Below are 18,065 nucleotides of genomic sequence, written 5' to 3'. Positions count from 1 at the left end.
TTCTTAAGAAACAGCACCAAAGTCTTGCTGCAACCCTTTTTCGCTCCCTTTTCATCGAACTGGACAGCCCAACTTGATGGGTCCACTGTTATTTCATGTTACATTTAATGATCACACTCCTTGTGGTTTCTCAACGGTTGGAGTATTGGAGCAAGGGGTCTCTACCTCAGTCATTTGAGCCATGAATGTAACCAATAAATGCAGCATGTAATCATGTTACTGGGGGGTCATCTAGTAACACTGGGCAAATTTGCACCTGGGCAACCAATGCGATTTTAGCAGTCACTGTTTGACGTGCAGTTGGCTGAAAAAAAATCGCAGACTGGCTGCTATGGGTTACTGCCCAGGTACAAATTAGCCCAGTATAGGTATGGGATCACTTATCCGGAAACCCGAAAGCTCTGAATTACGGAATGCCCGTCTCCCATGGGCTCCATTTTAATCAAATTATTCAGAATTTTAAAACTTATTTCCTTTTTCTCTGTAGTAATAAACAAGTATATTATAATTGATCCCAACTAAGATATAAATAATCCTTATTGGATGCAAAACCAGTCTATTGGGTTTAATTAATGTTTTATTGATTTTTTAGTAGACTTAAGGTATGGAGATCCAAATTATGGAAAGACCCCTTATCCGGAATACCCTTGGTCCCGAGCATTCTGGGTAATAGGTCCTATACTTGTACTTATAAATGACCCTCACTGTGTAATACAAAATGAGCCTTCCCTTCTTTAGAAAGGGTTTACACATCTCATGTTACAAAGATATATCTTAATAAAGATAATACATTTGACACCAAACCAGTGGTGTAAAAGCCAATTCCTGAAAGTTATCTTCCATCCATTTCTGTAGCTATTGTAAAATAAAGAAACATACTATGTAAAGTCCAAACAATGCTCTCATGTTGTGGTTGTTGAGTTTCAGAGCCTGGGAAAAATACTTTCTAGAAAGTTCCAGATTTTCAAGCCCTCCTTGGGTATATTTGACCTAGAAGAAGAAACAAAGATGTATGGGGGAATTAGCATATAGAAAATCAAATAACTAAATGAAAACAAGATAATGGGGCATATTGCTTTACATTACTGTTAATGGGGAGTGCAATGAGCAATAACTGACCTAAAAGGTCACATCTGTAATCTGTGGCAATAATCATTCCAATGTGCCATAAACCAAGCAATGCCCATTCACCGTAATAGGAAGTGATCGGATGCAATTCTGGGCAATTTGCGCAAAGAAAAAATACTGAACGTACCATGTCTGCACTACTCAAAGTGAGATGTCTACAGGGGAGTGAAAATGATGGCACTGATCCCCAATCAGTAACAAGCAATTTATTGCTCACTGGCCCCCTGTAAGGCTGCTTACAAAACCCTAATGACATCTGCTCCTATTTCAAATTGTTGGCTGTCATTAATTCTCTGCAGGAACATAAAAGTGTCAAATACATGAAGACACTATATTTTGACCTTTAAAATAAAGAAGGAAAACAGGCATCAAAATACACAATTGCAACTATTTAGCCAAGCACTAAAGTTATTTTGCACCACCTTTAAAGAGTTGGGTTTTAACCAGTGTATATAAGACCAAAAGACTCATTAACGACTGCAAGTGCAGTAAATAAGGGCAATTTTGAGCGCAATCGCCATTTTTTTCCTCACAATGCAGGTTTATTTCCCCAAAATTCCAGCACTGTTGCAGTCACCAGGGGAAGGTGCATCTGGTGCAGTTGTGCCTGCTTTGTTAGGATTAGCTCATCCGGTCGGTGTCATTTTGGGCATTTGAGATGTGGTTGACAACTTCTTTTGGCATAACTGAGCTGTGGCGATTGTAGGAAACCTGGAGCTACTGACTGGTAAAAGTTGCGTCAATAGGCGCAATTTGGCCCTGGGGCCAAACAATCAAATTATAATGGCGGCAATGGGGCAGTCGGTTCGGGGACCGCATCAACGAGCCAATGCAGTCCCCGATCCGACTGAATCTTTTAACCTGGTCGACCGATATCTGGCCAATTTCAGGCCAGATATTGGTCGGGCAGGCCCCTCGTTTCTGCCCCTACACAGGCCGATAAGCTGCCGAATCGGCCTAAGGGACCGATATCGGCAGCTATAATCGGCCCTTGCCTTTCACTCTGCCATAGGAATTTACTCAAAGAAATGGCCATTGAAGAAAAGCCCATTTTACCTGCAGCTCTGTTAATAGCTAATGGTGCAGCTCAGTGAAAATTTGCCCTGTAGATACAGTAGAATGCAGGTCGACATTTATAAGGCCTGTGCTGTAAATGTATTCAATTATATTACCAGAGCATACACAGCCAGGGCATTTAAGAAGAGAAAATCTTAGAACCTGTATATTCAGCCTACTATGAATTTTCACTGTACTCTGGAAATATCAAGGTCTGGAATAATAAATATGAAGTATTCAAAATAATTTAGGTCACCCTATTAAAGCATTTAATTTAAATTAGCATCTCTTTTGCCGTTTACTGAACATCTGGCAAGGTATTATGAATGACTTGGAATCAGCCTAGACACACAGAGGCTTCATGGATTAAAAGGACATTTCGTACTAGTGTTCGGCAGATAGGTTAAACCACATTCCCTGAACAGTCCGTGTACTCACTTCAGCAAACTGCTGGTAATAGAAGTGGTTGTGTGGATTAGTCAGTATGAGTTCTTCCAAACAAAAAGCAGCTTTGGCATAGCTAAAGGGAAAGAAAGCAGAAGTGTTAAATGCTTGTTCCTAGAACTGTAAGAACAACGCTACACTGAATTTAAACGCATCAATTCAATCCATAAACAAAGACCAAGTAATAACATATAACAAAAGAAAACATATATTCAATTTACGATACTTACATATAATCCACTTATTTTGAGCTTTTCTAATTACTGCACTTAGCACAGGGGATTGACAATTACTATTTGCTACATCTGGGTGCTGCCTATAAGCAAATTACAGGAATTGTTTCAGTTGCCCCTTTAACATTTCTCAGCCCTACTTATTAAGGGCTGGGGTCTAAGTTTGAAAAATAGGGTGTTGGGGGGGGGGGGGGATCACCAAACCTAGTGCATTGGGGCACAGAATTCTTAAAACTACAATCCCAGGGCTGCACGTTGGACATGCCAGTTTACCATACATTCTCAATGAACAGGGAGGAAGGAAACAATGATATAATTTAGGAAGGGCAGTATAAGGAAAGGATGATAAAACGGCGCGCCTCTGCTTTTAGAAGGACGATGGAATTAATGCAGTGATCTTACTAAAAGTGCCCCAAAGCTTGTGCTTAATCCTTTCACACTGGGATTTCCTCCTGTCACTAAAGCAATAAAACAACTAACAAAAACATTAAATATACAATAAGCATGTTCCTATTCCATTCAGAATTCCTGATTGCCCCTGGCTTTGCACCCTGGCAACAAAGAGTCCTGTCTGGATTAAACAAAACCCCCCAACCTTTGTCTGCTTGGGGATAGAAATCCTTTTTTAGGATAATTGAAGTTTCGTTTCGAATATGTAATCCTCTGTGATCAATTTGTTTAGAAAGCAAAACAAAAATCCTCCCAAACAAGCCCAACCCTTATGGTAATAAGTGAATAAATACATTTATAGAAAAATTCATAATGGAATCATTGATGGAAATATATTTTGCCAACTCAACTGACCCACGGGCAATGGGCTTGGAGCGTAGATAGCACAAGAAGCGCCATTGTGGAACAGCGCTTTAATAACTTACTCAAGTTCATTGATGTAAAGCTCTGCAAGTTCGTGCCAAGCTTCTTGGTCACCAACAAATCTGAAAGAATAAGGGGAAAGTACTTGAGGAGAAGAACAAGGTGGGGTGGGAAAGAATATGGGAAAGTGAACAGCTTGGAGGCAAAGGGCTAAATCAAATGCAAATTCCATTTTAATTAAAAATATATATATCAGAATGGGGAACACAAAATCCCCTTGTAAAAACACTCACTGCTCCAAATACTCATTCAGCTCTCGGATGGCCTCCGCGTTTCTACCCTGAGCTTTCCGAATGGCAATCTTTCGCTTTCTCGCTGCCTGTAGGGTGACATTAATAGAGGATTAGTTTCTCTTAATTCCCCATGGCTTTTTTTCTAAAGAAGGTAATTTGACTGTGCAAATTATTATCTCAATGCCAGAGGAATTCCATTGCGTGGCCACTGTTTGAATTGAGAATACAAACACACCCTATGGTGTCCCATGGAAGCCATGCAAAATACCCTGTACAATGACACTACGTAGGCCTTTCTTTCTCTGTATGCATCACTTCATCCAAAGAGGCTGAGTGTTGTAATTACACACCAGCAGGGGATGCTAATCCCCAAACCCCATTCAAAGTTGCATCTCTGCTTCCTGTCATTCCATAATCTCTGGATGTGTGTCAGGGAAAGCCGCAAGTGGTGATTTCGGGACTCAAGAGCTAAAGGCCTCATCACAATTACCATGCTTGGCTAAACTTGCTATGTAAACCAATGTTGATTTCTACAATGGAAACTTGTCTTTCTCCATTTAAAATAGGATATTTTTACCCAGATTTCCTATTTTAGTGATTTCATACATAGAATATGATGCTGTTTGCTGTTTTGGTTTCTCTGACTAAAAGAAAGCAGATACTCTACTCAGTTCCAGAACCCCTCCAGTTGCTATACGTAAGCATAGTCACCCACCTAACATGACCCCTTTCTATATGGGAATACATTTATGTGTAATTTATCATTCCCGCACAGTGCATACAGGATAGGGTTGAATTATAACTGTGCTGAATCTGTTCCATGATAACATATTAATACCAGTCATTGACCAGCAAACTTTCCATCCCTGGGCATTACATACACTCAGTGAGCTTTGCTTTCCTTCATGACCACAGCATACTTCGGAAAGGACAGGTATCTTAAATATTTGAAAAGGGCAGGTATCTTAAATATGATCTCCAGCTTAGCCTGTGCTATCACGGCCTTTGTTGCTTTGCAGGGTAAAAGAGGATGGTATAAACTTGACTGGTATAAACAAACCTGTGACTGCCCAGAAAGCCATGACCCATTAGTAACATATACCATTACATAAATGTAACTTTATTATATTATTTTTTAGAATATAATCATACCTGGTGTATCCCTGCCAATGTATTTCAAAGAGACTCTTAGTCAAACAAAAAAGGTAAAGTACCTATTTAATAACATGACAAGCTCTAAAATTGGCTTTATTATTAATAGTTCTTAAATTATTTGCCTTCCTCTTGTGACCAGCTTTCAAATAGGGGTCACTGACCCAAGCAACCAAAAAACTATTGCTATGTGAGGCTACAATTTTATTGTTACTTTTTATCAGGGTCAGACTGGGGGGTGCAGGGCCCACCGGGACTCAGTGGCCCCTGCACCCCTAATGGCTGCCTTCACACATGCCCCCCCGCAGGAGCCCCCAACACCCTTCAACCCCCACCCCTGAGCACGCATAGTTGAAGCGCCCCGGGGTGAGAGGTTCGGGTCTGGGCTGCCGGGGCCCATTTTTTCCCTGGTGCCCCGGCGGCCCAGTCCGACTCTGCTTTTTATTACTTATCTTTCTATTCAGGCCCAGTCCTTTTCATATTCCCATCTCTCCCTACAACAACTGCCTGGTTGCTAAGGAAAACAAGACCCTAGCACCAGAACTGCTGAACAAAAATCTATAATTATAAAACCGCAAATAATAAAAAATCTAAATCAACTGCAAATTGTCTCAGAATATCACTCATATTTGCATTATAATAAAAGTAAATTTTAGGGTGAACAGCCCCTTTAAGTGTCTTGAATTAAAAGCCTTGAACATCTGACAAATTTTTTTCCACAGTATTGCTGATTTTTCACAAATTTAAATATGAAAACTAAATATGGTGTTTTTCTGAGGAATTTAATATTCACCTAAATGCAAAAATAACAGATTTAGCACATCCATAAAAATTGGGCACAATCACTAGGCTTGTTGAGATGGAGTGAAAAGAGCCAACATGTTCCTAGAGCCAAGCACACTGCAGCTCAGATTACTCCCGGCTCATCCTCAGCACTGTAAGGGTTAACCACCTGTATACAAACGAGGAAGTGTTAGAAGAATTGAGCCAAAGCGAGGCTATTTGGCTGCCTTTCGGTCCCCTCGTTTTCACTCTATACTGTCATCTAAGCAAGTCCATGTGTCAGCACACGTATAAGAAAAAGTGATAGTCTGTAATATCTGCCAAAGTAAACTCAGCGAAAGTCCTGCTTAAGATCCAGAGCCTATTTTCTCCTCACAGCAGCCACATGTGCATATGGAAATAATTAGCAGGTAGATGATATATAAACAATTTCAATACCTGACAATTTATCAAACGTTTCTGTTTAGATTTCTCCTAGAAAACATTAAACCTTGCCAAGCCCGGCTCTGATTATCCTTGGGTGAAAACTGGGATAGAAAGCCAAGAGCTTCCTCCAGGGCGATTTTTTTTTTAATGTTTTTAAATCAACATTTGTCAAGAAGGGAAAACACACTTGTCAGAAAAATAAAGACATTATAAAAAAAAAAAAAATAGAAAAGAAAAGTGTTTTAAAGGGCAGCTAAAACATGAATTCCTGTATGTGTGAGCTTGCTATATACACCAAACCTATACTGCAGTGATTGTCACTGTTCCAGGTGCTTCTGGATGCCCCACCTGTGTTGCCACCAAGGGCAATGAGAGGCAGAAGGTAAGGGGGCACTGATGCGATATGCATGTAGAGAGAGGTCAAGGTATAAGTGATACAAAGCCACCCTTTGTCCAATAAATGCTAACAACCTCCTACTAAGTCTAGAAAACATATAGTAAAGCTTCCCTCCATGTCTCACTAATAGCACAACTAATCTTTATATTGTCTTTTAAGACTTCACCACAGTTCCCCAATGCTATCACATGCCGATACACCTCTGTTACCCCTAGACTATACCTACACAGTAGGTGGAGTAAGAACCATCCGTAAAATTCAACCTAAAGAATTTAATATTACATTAAAGCCAATCCAGTATACCAGTGATATGAGTGCATATTGTTATCTGAATGCAATACTTTCTATGTATGCTGTCCCTGAGCTAATATTGCCTTCCATTCTGTTTCACACAAGGTTGCTTACTATATACCTTGTCCCTGTATACAACAACTAGTTTCTCAGTTTCTCATAGGATAGAATGCTTATAGCTGGAGCAGTGATCCCAACCAGTGGGTCAGGGGCAACATGTTTCTCACCAACCCCTTGGATGTTGCTCTCAGTGCCCCCAAACCAGGGAGTTATTTTTGAATTCCTGACTTTGTGGCAAGTCTTAGTTGAATACAAACAAAATTTCCTACCAAATAAAGCCCCCTGTAAGCTGATAGTGTGCATAATAGCCAATCTTAGCGCTTATTTGGGCTAGAGAGTAAAGAGTACTAAACTAATCAGGTGCTTATATCTATTAAGTATCATTTACAGAAGAAACTTAAGTGACATGTCTAAATTAAGTTGTGGACTAATAATTATTACTATAATATTTCACATGCAGGCAAAACTGTGAGTCCAAGATAATAAAATAATTAAAAGAAGCACATTTCCCAGAGGGAGCGCTAGCATGGACTGAACCAATATTTTGCTGGCCAAGAATATGCTCAGACTGCTTCGCTCAAATTACCTACTACAGGCACAATCTTCTACTTACTGTGTTAGTTGGATCATCTTGTAATATTCTGTCATATATCTGGAGCGCATCATCGTACCTGTTCCAAAAAAGGAAAGAGAAAACCACTTTTGGAAAATGAGTTCCAGAAAAATCACATTTGCTGAAACAATCCTTGCATTTCAGCACGAAGAGAGTTCTTTTCTGCTTAGCAAAGAAACTTTCTATGAGCTATACAGGGTTACCATGTGGGCAAACAGTTGACATCATTTGGTTCTATCTATATCCCGTACCTCTGAATAAGAAAAGGGCAGCAAGTCGATAGAGTGTGTGCTGGGTGCAGCCTTTCACTGAGTTGAACCATTAGGAGTCAAAAATACACACATTTTTAAATTTGTTATGTTGGGAGGTGTGGGAGACTTGAGGTATGCTTTGGTAACCCAAAAGTCCTGCAAGGGGCTCACAAAGCTTTCTAATTGTACTGTGCATTTAGCAAGGAAAGCTTGGACGTTATGCATGTCCCTTCAGTAGTTTCTGTACTGCAGCTAAATATAAATGAATACATAATAATAGTAAAGACTGTAGCTATAGTTGCATGGCCCTATGTATTTAATGCTATGACAAAGTAATCTCAGTCAAATTACAGTACAGTGTAGGGCAATTTCCTAAAGCTGGCCATACATGTACCGATAAAATCTTTTTGGACCATGTGTGGTCTCACAATTATTTCCCCCGATAATTCTCGCACCATTGTGATTGGTCGCTTAAGGTGGCCATACATGCCAAGATCCGCTCTTCTCTTGATATCCCCACCTACAGGTGGTCTATATCGAGCTAATTCCATTGAACAGCGGGTATAGGCGTTCGCCGGTTTGGGGACCGCATCAACGAGCCGATGCGGTCCCCGATCCAAATGATTTTTAAACCTGAAGGTCGATATCTAGCCGATATCTTGGCCAGATGACTGACAGATGACAAAAGAATATAAATATATGACTGCTGCTGGCTTTCTTTTAATGGCACTACTTAGTGGTATGGAAAATGCTGCAATCCTGTTTTGTTGCTGCTTATAGGAGCAAGCATTACACAGGAATCAGCAGCATCATGTATAATCCAAACAGGCATATGGAACCGGCCAAACAGAACTTTCAGCTCAAATAACTAAAGGTGTAACTCACAACAGATGCAGCCTCGAGAGTATGACATGTCTGGTTTACAAGATGCACCATATAATTATTATATTCACACATAATTTATCTCACAGACAATAAATTTTAGAAGACATACACATATACATAGTAATCCCTTCTAACACTTCTAGAACAGTTGCCTAGGAGTCTAATATGATTACCTCTCCATAGCTTCAAATCTCAGGCCAGTTAGCCTTTTCACCCTGTGGCTCCCAGGAAACTGCCTTCTTAGTTCCTGAAGACAAGACTTAAAGTAAAAAACAAACAGAAAGAATTATCTGAGAGAAAATTTCATTTTCATCATCATCATAAACAGAGTAAATGTCAATATCAGAAGGGATTCTCTAGCCAAAAAGAATATTATAGAATTTTTTAATCCCAGGTTTAGTATTGCTCAATTGCTATCTCCGCTGTCCTAGGTTCAATCCCCGCAAGGAATGTGTCGATTCTTCCCATATCTGCATAGGTTTCCTCCCACACTCCAAAAACACATGGGCAGGTTAACTGGCTTCTGATAAAATTGACCATAGTGTGTGTGTATGTAATATGGACCTTAGATGAGTGCTTGGGGCTTGAACAAATGGCCGGGTGGGGTCTCAGTTTAAAGCCCAGTTAGGCTGATTGCCCACGGGTATATGAGTCGCCCGCAGTTAAATCTTGTATACTGTGGGTGACTGTGATCACCAGTAAAATGGCATCCGTGCCGCTTCGTTTTCCGAAGTCACAAAGTTTTTTTCTGCAGGAAACTTTGTACGACTCTGGAAACAAATCATATGCCTTTCCACTGGCAATTCCCTTTGTAGCTGGTGGAAAGGTTTTTAGGGAAGATTAGTCGCCCACGGTAGCCATGATTAACCGTGGGTGACTAATCTCCTAGTGGGCCATTGCCCCTAGGGTGAGATTTTAAGAGAATGTCTATTTGCTCCTTAGATACACTTGACAGCCCAAGTGTAAAGCTCAGTTATAGTATGATACGGAGTACAAATCACTAATACACCAATGCTAAGGGGAATCCTGAAAAAAAGCGGCTTGAACCAAAAAAGCCCAGCAACTACTGCTTTAGGCTGTAAGCTCTGCATGGCAGGGACTGATGTGAATGATGTATAGTCTCTACAGTGCTGTTGAAAATAGATGTACTGTATAAAAAAAACGATGACAATAATAAACTTACTGATCCCAGCTCTCTTATAAATAATGGGATCTACTCCCAGTGAAGTGTACCTGTCTGCTTTGCCCTACAACCGACAACATAGGGAGAGGAAACGCACTACACTAGTTCCAAACATCATCACTTCAGTGAATACACAGATAAAGCTGATCCAGACATATGCTCCAATAATCCACTCCTTATGGATTCACAAACCCACAAGATAACCAAACATACATGTTTCATTAGGAATCGCAACATGCCTAATGTGATTTAAAAAATGACGCCAAGTTTGTATGGCAAATTTGGAGGGGTTAAAATAAGAGGGATTTAGTTCCCATTTAATGAGCATCTGCTAACATGTAACTGCTGCCAGAGTTTTTATTTCTCAGAAAACCTGATTATTCAGTAGGGGTTTCACACCCTTCCATTTCATGATGCGTTCTTGATTTTTCAGAAACAGAAGTTTGGATTAACTTTCACTAAAGCTGATCTATAATAGCCTTGGACGCAGAACAGAAAAATACTGGTATGTGTGATTCTGAATCAAGAGTAAAACTCTAATAAATGTGCATGACCCAGCTATACACAGTTGAACAAATACTCCTGCACATGCCGTATGAGCAGGAATGTTGTTAAGAACACTGGCAATGCTTTAATTTATATCAGAGTAAATCACATAATAGATCACAGCCTCGCTATTCCTTAGGCTTAAGCCACACAGGAATGATTCTTGGCCTGAGGATAAATGTAGGTCCGAAATCAGTCCTTATGTGACTACACAGAGGCTGGGTGCAGGCGCACACACAGCAGATTTCAGCACCAAAATGCTTAAGTATGAATTTCAGTGCCGAAATATGCTGTGAACTTTTTATTGCGTATACAGTTTATATCATGCTCCTCTCCCTAACCTCAGGTAACTGACTGTAGCCCCTCATCACATGTTCTGAATCAGAAAAATCAAGAGGGGGACCCAAAATTGGCATCTACAAAGGCACAGATATTCACTGTTGGGGGGGGGGAATGTGGTGGCCTTGGGCTAGCATATAAACCCAAAACACAAGGTTCAGTATTCTAGACTAATTCTTTGTTGATATTTCTTTCTCCTAAAAAGCACGTTGTGCACAGTAGGGGGGGTAACAAAGCTGAAAACATACCATTGCTATGTCATCTCTTCCACAGTCCAGGGCTGCAATCATCACTTGTTCATAAATTATCCAAACTGCTCAGAGAAACAACAAAAAAGTGTAATTGAACAAAAAATAAAAAGTAATCATGCAGCTTTATGTTTCCTATTAACTTACAGCAGGATAATATATTCAAATTCTTATACAAGATTCACTGTTATATATATTTGTTAGCTTTCTTTTGACAGCCTCTAATAGATAAATATTCAGTTTATCAGATCCATAAAAGAGTGCTCTAAGGGCAAGGGCACATTAAGTGGATTCACTGCTTTCCTCCATAGGAAGAAAGCAGACACTATCTTAGGTGCACACCCCGTGGCCCAATTATTTATCAATTTTCAAGTTTGTGAATTCGAGTTTGTTTTTCTAAATAAATGTTAAAATTAATAATAATAAAAAATTGAATAAACTTGCATACTGAATTCTAGCTTATTTATTAATAAGGAAAACTTGTCTGAATAAGAAAACTTGAATACCTAGAATTTTCAGTTTGCAAACTCGGAAAAACTCGAATATCTTGGATTGAAAATATGGCTTGACTTTGGCTAGGACAACTGCCATTGACTTCTATAGAAACTGGCAAGCTTTTAGACAGCAAATTATGAAAAACTGTGTAAACTATGAAAAAAAAAAAATATAACTGGAACGTTGATAAATCTCAGGGCGTGCACACTTTTTACAAGACAGAAAAGTACCTACTTTCACCATTACAGCCACTTTTCCCTACCTGCACCCAAGATATACAGTAGACAATTACATTTGGCTTCAGCATCAGGGGACACCTTAAAGAGATACTGACACCAGAAATTATACACTTTCTACATCTATCATAACATTGTCTTTGTAAGCCACTTATAATTTTGCCTTTAAAATATTTGCCCAACGCTTTTACATTATTTATCTGATTCCCCAAGTTCCTCTATGAGGGGGCGGCCATATTTGTGCAGCAGGAGGCCGTTAGCATTAGAAGATATAACTGACAGGCTGAGAAGGGACAGTCAGGGTGGCAAAACAGTCAGGTTTAGGGACTTAAAGCAACAATTACTTACAAAAGCAGACATCAGTGAGAAATGATCAACATGACCTATAGGTAACTTTTTATGTACATTCATATTTTGAAAAGTAGTTTTGTAGTGTCAGTATCACTTTAACAGATAAGGGTCAGAACTGTTTTCTGCCTAGGATATAAAAACCCAACAAACCCACTATTTAAGTCCATTTGTTACCAGGAACAGTTTCATTGCCTGAATTCACTGCCAGGAATCCCGAGAAACCTGATGATATACACTGGGTGGGTAATTTCCTGCACTGGAAGAACTATTTCTGGTTTTCATCTATATCGGCTTAGCTACTGTTTTATAACCATCCATCACTGAAGCATCACTCTAAGGAATGGTGAAGACAATTTTTGCGGCTACCAAGTATGAAAATAATTTGGCTCCAGGAGGCAGCAGATGATTCTTCCGGTTTTCCTTTTTACGAAGACCCTGCTTTTCCTGCAAAGGCAGTATGTTGCATACCTCACTGCTTTATATCAACCATCAAACCTTAAACTAAGGAAGGGGAAGGAAAAAGGCTAGACAAGTATCCTAACTGCCTTATACAGGTATCGAACACCTTATCCGGAAACCCATTATCTAGAAAGTTCCGAAATACGGAAAGCCCATCTCCCATAGACTCCATTTTAATCAAATAATTCACATTTTGAAAAAAGGTTTCCTTTTCTCTGTAATAATAAAACAGTACCATGTACTTGATCCCAACTAAGATATAATTACCCCTTATTGGGGGCAGAACAGTCCTATTGGGTTTATTTCATGGTTAAATGATTCCCTTTTCTCTGTAATAATAAAACAGTACCTGTACTTGATCCCAACTAAGATATAATTACCCCTTATTGGGGGCAGAACATCCCTATTGGGTTTATTTAATGGTTAAATGATTCCCTTTTCTCTGTAATAATAAAACAGTACCTGTACTTGATCCCAACTAAGATATAATTACCCCTTATTGGGGGCAGAACAGCCCTATTGGGTTTATTTCATGGTTAAATGATTCCCTTTTCTCTGTAATAATAAAACAGTACCTGTACTTGATCCCAACTAAAATATAATTACCCCTTATTGGGGGCAGAACAGCCCTATTGAGTTTATTTCATGGTTAAATGATTCCCTTTTCTCTGTAATAATAAAACAGTACCTGTACTTGATCCCAACTAAGATACAATTAATCCTTATTGGAGCCAAAACAATCCTTTCGGGTTTAATTACTTTTTAAATCATTTTATTAGCAGACTTAAGGTAGGAGATCTGAATTATGGAAATACCCCTTATCCGAAAAACCCCAGGTCCCGAGCATTCTAGGATAAGGGGTCCCATACCTGTATTAGGCTGCCATACACCACAAAGAACTCCCCAGCTATAAAATGTCAAAAATAAATAATAGGAGACATTCATGGCCACAAAAAAAAACTTAGTCAACATTAGGAAACATTAATTCAAGCAAATCCTCATCTGCATATGCTAATAGCACTCTGGGGGATGGATGTCACATTTTGTTTTAAAGCCTTTACCTTTCCATAGAATTCCTATAATCCCAAAGGGTATTAAACACAAGCAAGGTGGGTTCTGATTAAAATCCAGATGTAAAAAAAAAAAATGAATATGATCAAATCTCTGTTGGAATAGCACCAAGTTCAGCTCCTCATTACTGTGAGTTTTCTCAGGGACACAAAATTGTTTCTAGGTAATTTCCTATATAAATATACAAAATATCATCTTATTTATGTTATGTATTAAAAGAGAAGGAAAGGTACAATCACTGGGGGGTGTCAAATGTTAGGCATCCCCAGTGATTTTAATCAATTACCTAGTAATTGGGCCAGTGCAAAGGAAGAAGAAAGAGGATTGCTCCCTCGCAGGTACCCCAGGCAGGTGCAGTTTTTTGCTAACAGGAGCACCAGCCTGGGGTATCAGCTAAGTGACTGCAACCCCTAACACCCCCAGTGATTATACCTTTCCTACTCCTTTAACAATGCTCATTGTTCATCAATGTTACCAGGCCCGGATTTGTGGAGAGGCCACAAAGGCCCGGGCCTAGGGCGGCAGAAGTTTAGGGGCGGCATGCCGCCCCGCCGCAAGAACATTTTTTAATTTTGCTCCCATACGGAGCAGTCGGGACCTCTCCCCACTGCTCCGTATGGGAGTTAAAAAGAGCGTTCGCGCATGCGCAGTGGGGGCGCGTTCGCGCATGCGCATGGGGGACTCCCACAGGGGGTGGCCTCGGGGCGCACCGGAGAGAAATCCGGCCCTGAATGTTACGGTTCATGATGTACAGGTATGGGATCCCCAATAAGGGGGAGCCTGTCTCCCATAGACTCCATTTTAATCAAATAATTTAGAATTTTAAAACTGATTTCCTTTTTCCCTGTAACAATAAAACAATACCTTGTAATTGATCCCAACTAAGATATAAATAATCCTTATTGGATGCAAAACAATCCTATTGGGTTTAATTAATGTTTTATTGATTTTTTAGTTGACTTAAGGTATGGAGATCCAAATTAGGGAAAGACCCCTTATCTGGAATTCCCTTGGTCCCGAGCATTCTGGGTCCTATACCTGTATAAGAAATTTCCGAATAAATGGAAGGTCATCTCCTATAGATTCTATATTAAGCAAATAATTAAGATTTGTTGTATTTTGTAAGATTGTACAGCGCTGTGTAACCTTGTAGCTATTTATAAATAAAGTTATACATACATACTGTATTATTCTGCTTTTGTACAATGTCTCGTATCTCCAGCCTTTTTTACTCATGAGCCACACAAACATGGAAAAAAGTTCTTTGGGGATGTCAGATGAGGACTGTGATTGGCTATTTGGTAGCCCAATTTTGACTGCTAGCCTGCAGGAGGCTCTGCTTGGAGTAAAACAGCCTCTCTGTGCTTCCAAAACTTGCCTCCAAGCCAGAAATGTAAAAACGGGCACCTACTTTGAGGCTACTGGGAGCAACATCAAAGTGGGGTGGTGAGCAACATGTTGCCTTTGAGCCACTGGTTGGCGATCCCTGTACTAAGCAATACAGAATTTGATGGCATTGGGCTATTCCTAGTCTACATGTGTGTACTAGTGGGTTTACGTATGTTATTATGATTGTGTGAATCTTACCATATGCCCAAGCAAGAGAGGATGGACACAAATGCAGTTCTAATACAACTGCTGACCTCATACAAAGAATATTAGCTTTATGCCAGGGGTGGGCAAACTACAGCCCGCGGGCCACATCCGGCCCCTTGGCCTTTTTAATCCGGCCCGCCGACGACGCCAAGTCTCATCATGCGAGACTTGGTGTCATTGGCGGGCCGGAATTAAAGAGACGAAGGGGGCGTAACGCTGGCCTGGCCCTGCCCGCCTTGGCCCGGTCCGGCCCGGGGGTAAGTAAATGTGGCCCGTGAGCCAAAAAGTTTGCCCACCCCTGCTTTATGCTATGGTTTCAACCCTTGACAGATTAACTGTTGTGATTTCCCCACAGTTTGATTGACCACACTGCTTATTAAGAGGGGCCCATACATCCAATTTTCACACAGAATGGCTGGAAATGGACTGAGCCGCATTAGTCAGTGTATGTGAGAACGGGTAAATGTTTATAGCTGGGATTGAAAGGTGCTTATTTATAGGCGTTGTGTAAGGTCGGGGTCAAGCACTATATAGGAAAAGCTCCTGAGCACAGTTTCTAAATAAAGATACAGGATATGTATTTCATATGCTAAATTATGATAGGTGTGGCGCTTCAATGGTGTAACACCTAATGCTTCACAGATAGTCATGCAAGCACCATGTCAGCTTTTTTTCCATATACATATCTAGTGAGATTGAACACAGGTGGGTCAGCGAGTATGGTTTTTCATAACCACTTCTAACTCCCTTGTCTGTATTATAAATGTACTGCACAAATGTTCACATCTGCATTCCCTAGCATCGCTATATAAATACAAACACACACATAAATACTTCTGTGCTTAAGCTTAGAATAAGACAAGAAAGTAAATGAATGAATGCCTTAGAGATTTATTTAATAAAGTGGCAATAATACATCTTTACATTGCAGAATATCAATGTATCAATGTCAGCCTTGGCAAAACATGTGAGAAAGGGCCAAAGACCATGTAAGGACGCTCAGCCAGGAGTGGGAAAATACAACTATGGCAATGGCCAAAGAGTGATATCAAATATGTTTCTTCATCTTAACCGATGTTATAGCTGACCTGCCATGTCCAAAGTTTTGGACCAAAGGGTTGTTTTCAGTTGGACAATTATCAACCTGCCTTGCGTAGTGTCATCCACAAAAATATGGACATGCCTAAGGTGAGACGTTTTAGCCACAATCATACTCACTTACAGGAAGCAAGTGCTGGGAGGGACGTCTGGAAAATGAATCTACAATAATGAAGACTGCTTTGAGGCTTAAAATCTAAAGGAAATTAGGAACGAGAGCTAAGTGAATCATTTCATCAGCTATAAGCATGATGAATAAAATTACATACAGGTATGGGATCAGTTATCCAGAATGCTTGGGACATGGGGTTTTCCAGATAAGGAATCTTTCCACTATTCGGATCTCCATACCTTAAGGGGCACATTTACTAATCCACGAACGTCCGAATGCGTTTTTTTCGTAATGATCGGTATTTTGCGATTTTTCGTAAATTGTCGCGACTTTTTCGTAGCTGTTACGACTTTTTCGTAAATTGTCGAAACTTTTTCGTAGTGTTACAACTTGCGCGAATTGTCGCGAATTTTTCGTAGCCGTTGGATTTTTCGAAGTCGCGGGTTGGAGCTGCAGAGTGCCATTGAGCCCTATGGGAGGCTTCCAAAATCATGCAAAGTCTGAAAGGTTTGCCCGCCGTTTACGAGCGCTCAATACGAAAAAGTCGCGACAATATACGAGCAAATCGTAACGGCTATGAAAAAGTCGCGACAATTTGCGCAAGTCGTAACAGCTACGAAAAAGTCGTAATGGCGACGAAAAAAATAGGAAAAAGTCGCAAAATGTTAATTTCCAATCCAAATTTTTCCCATTCGAATTCGGATTTGTGGATTAGTAAATGTGCCCCTAAGTCTACTAAAAAACCCCACAAACATTAAATAAACCCAATATTTTGCTACCAATATGGGTTATTGCAGCTCACTTAGGGTCAAATACAAGAGTCTGTTTTATTATCACAGAGAAAAAGGAAATCTTTTTAAAAAATCTGAATTATTTGGTTAAAATGGTGTCTATGGGAGACGGCCTTCCCATAATTTAGAGCCTTTCAGATAACAGGTTTCCAGATAACTGATTCCATACCTGTACTCCTTAATTATATGGTCAGCGCTTTAGCTCTATATTTATACTTAGACATCATTATAAAACTAAACTCTGAAGAAGTCTATATCAGGCAGAGGTCATTTAAGGCATTTATGTTGGCGTTTCCATTGTGTTTACCCATGACATAACAGTGATAGCATCTTCTAATCACAGCCCCTGTTCAAATTATTATAATCGGGGAGCGTTGGCTTTCTTTGGGTAGGAAATGTATTAAAATGGTACAATATAATGACTACATCTGCAATGTGCCCATTGCCTTGTTCCAATGGACACTATGTAAGAAGGATTGTTCCAGCAATGTAGCCCATGTCCCTGAAGATTATTACAAAAAAGGGTCCCCAAAGGAGCAGGTGAATAATAAACGATTACCCCTTTTATTATGACTGGGCAGGTCTGTGCATTGAATAAAGTCACTGTGCGGCAGGGTTAATTATGCTTAGTAAAACCTTTCTCCCTGCTATGTTGCTGTATTTGTAAAACTGCTCTGCCCATGGTGAGCTACAGCTCCTGGGCACTATAAAAGGT

At 40.0% G+C, this 18,065-nt stretch overlaps 1 protein-coding gene across 1 annotated transcript in view; it reads right to left on the bottom strand.

Moving 5' to 3' along the window:
- Positions 1-18,065, bottom strand: part of emc2 (ER membrane protein complex subunit 2) — a 39,763-nt gene that overhangs the window by 11,987 nt on the left and 9,711 nt on the right. The window contains exons 4-10 of the mRNA NM_001011398.1: positions 11,142-11,206; positions 8,999-9,084; positions 7,690-7,747; positions 3,968-4,053; positions 3,737-3,796; positions 2,623-2,704; positions 880-990 (exon numbers count right to left, since the gene is read on the bottom strand). Of these exons, the coding sequence (NP_001011398.1) occupies positions 880-990; positions 2,623-2,704; positions 3,737-3,796; positions 3,968-4,053; positions 7,690-7,747; positions 8,999-9,084; positions 11,142-11,206 (548 nt within the window). The remainder of the gene's footprint in view (positions 1-879; positions 991-2,622; positions 2,705-3,736; positions 3,797-3,967; positions 4,054-7,689; positions 7,748-8,998; positions 9,085-11,141; positions 11,207-18,065) is intronic.

The sequence above is a fragment of the Xenopus tropicalis genome, chromosome 6, assembly GCF_000004195.4.
Source record: "Xenopus tropicalis strain Nigerian chromosome 6, UCB_Xtro_10.0, whole genome shotgun sequence".
Classification (NCBI taxonomy): Eukaryota; Metazoa; Chordata; class Amphibia; order Anura; family Pipidae; genus Xenopus; species Xenopus tropicalis.
Note: the sequence above shows the minus strand (reverse complement) of the source record. Positions and strands in the feature narration are given on the sequence as shown.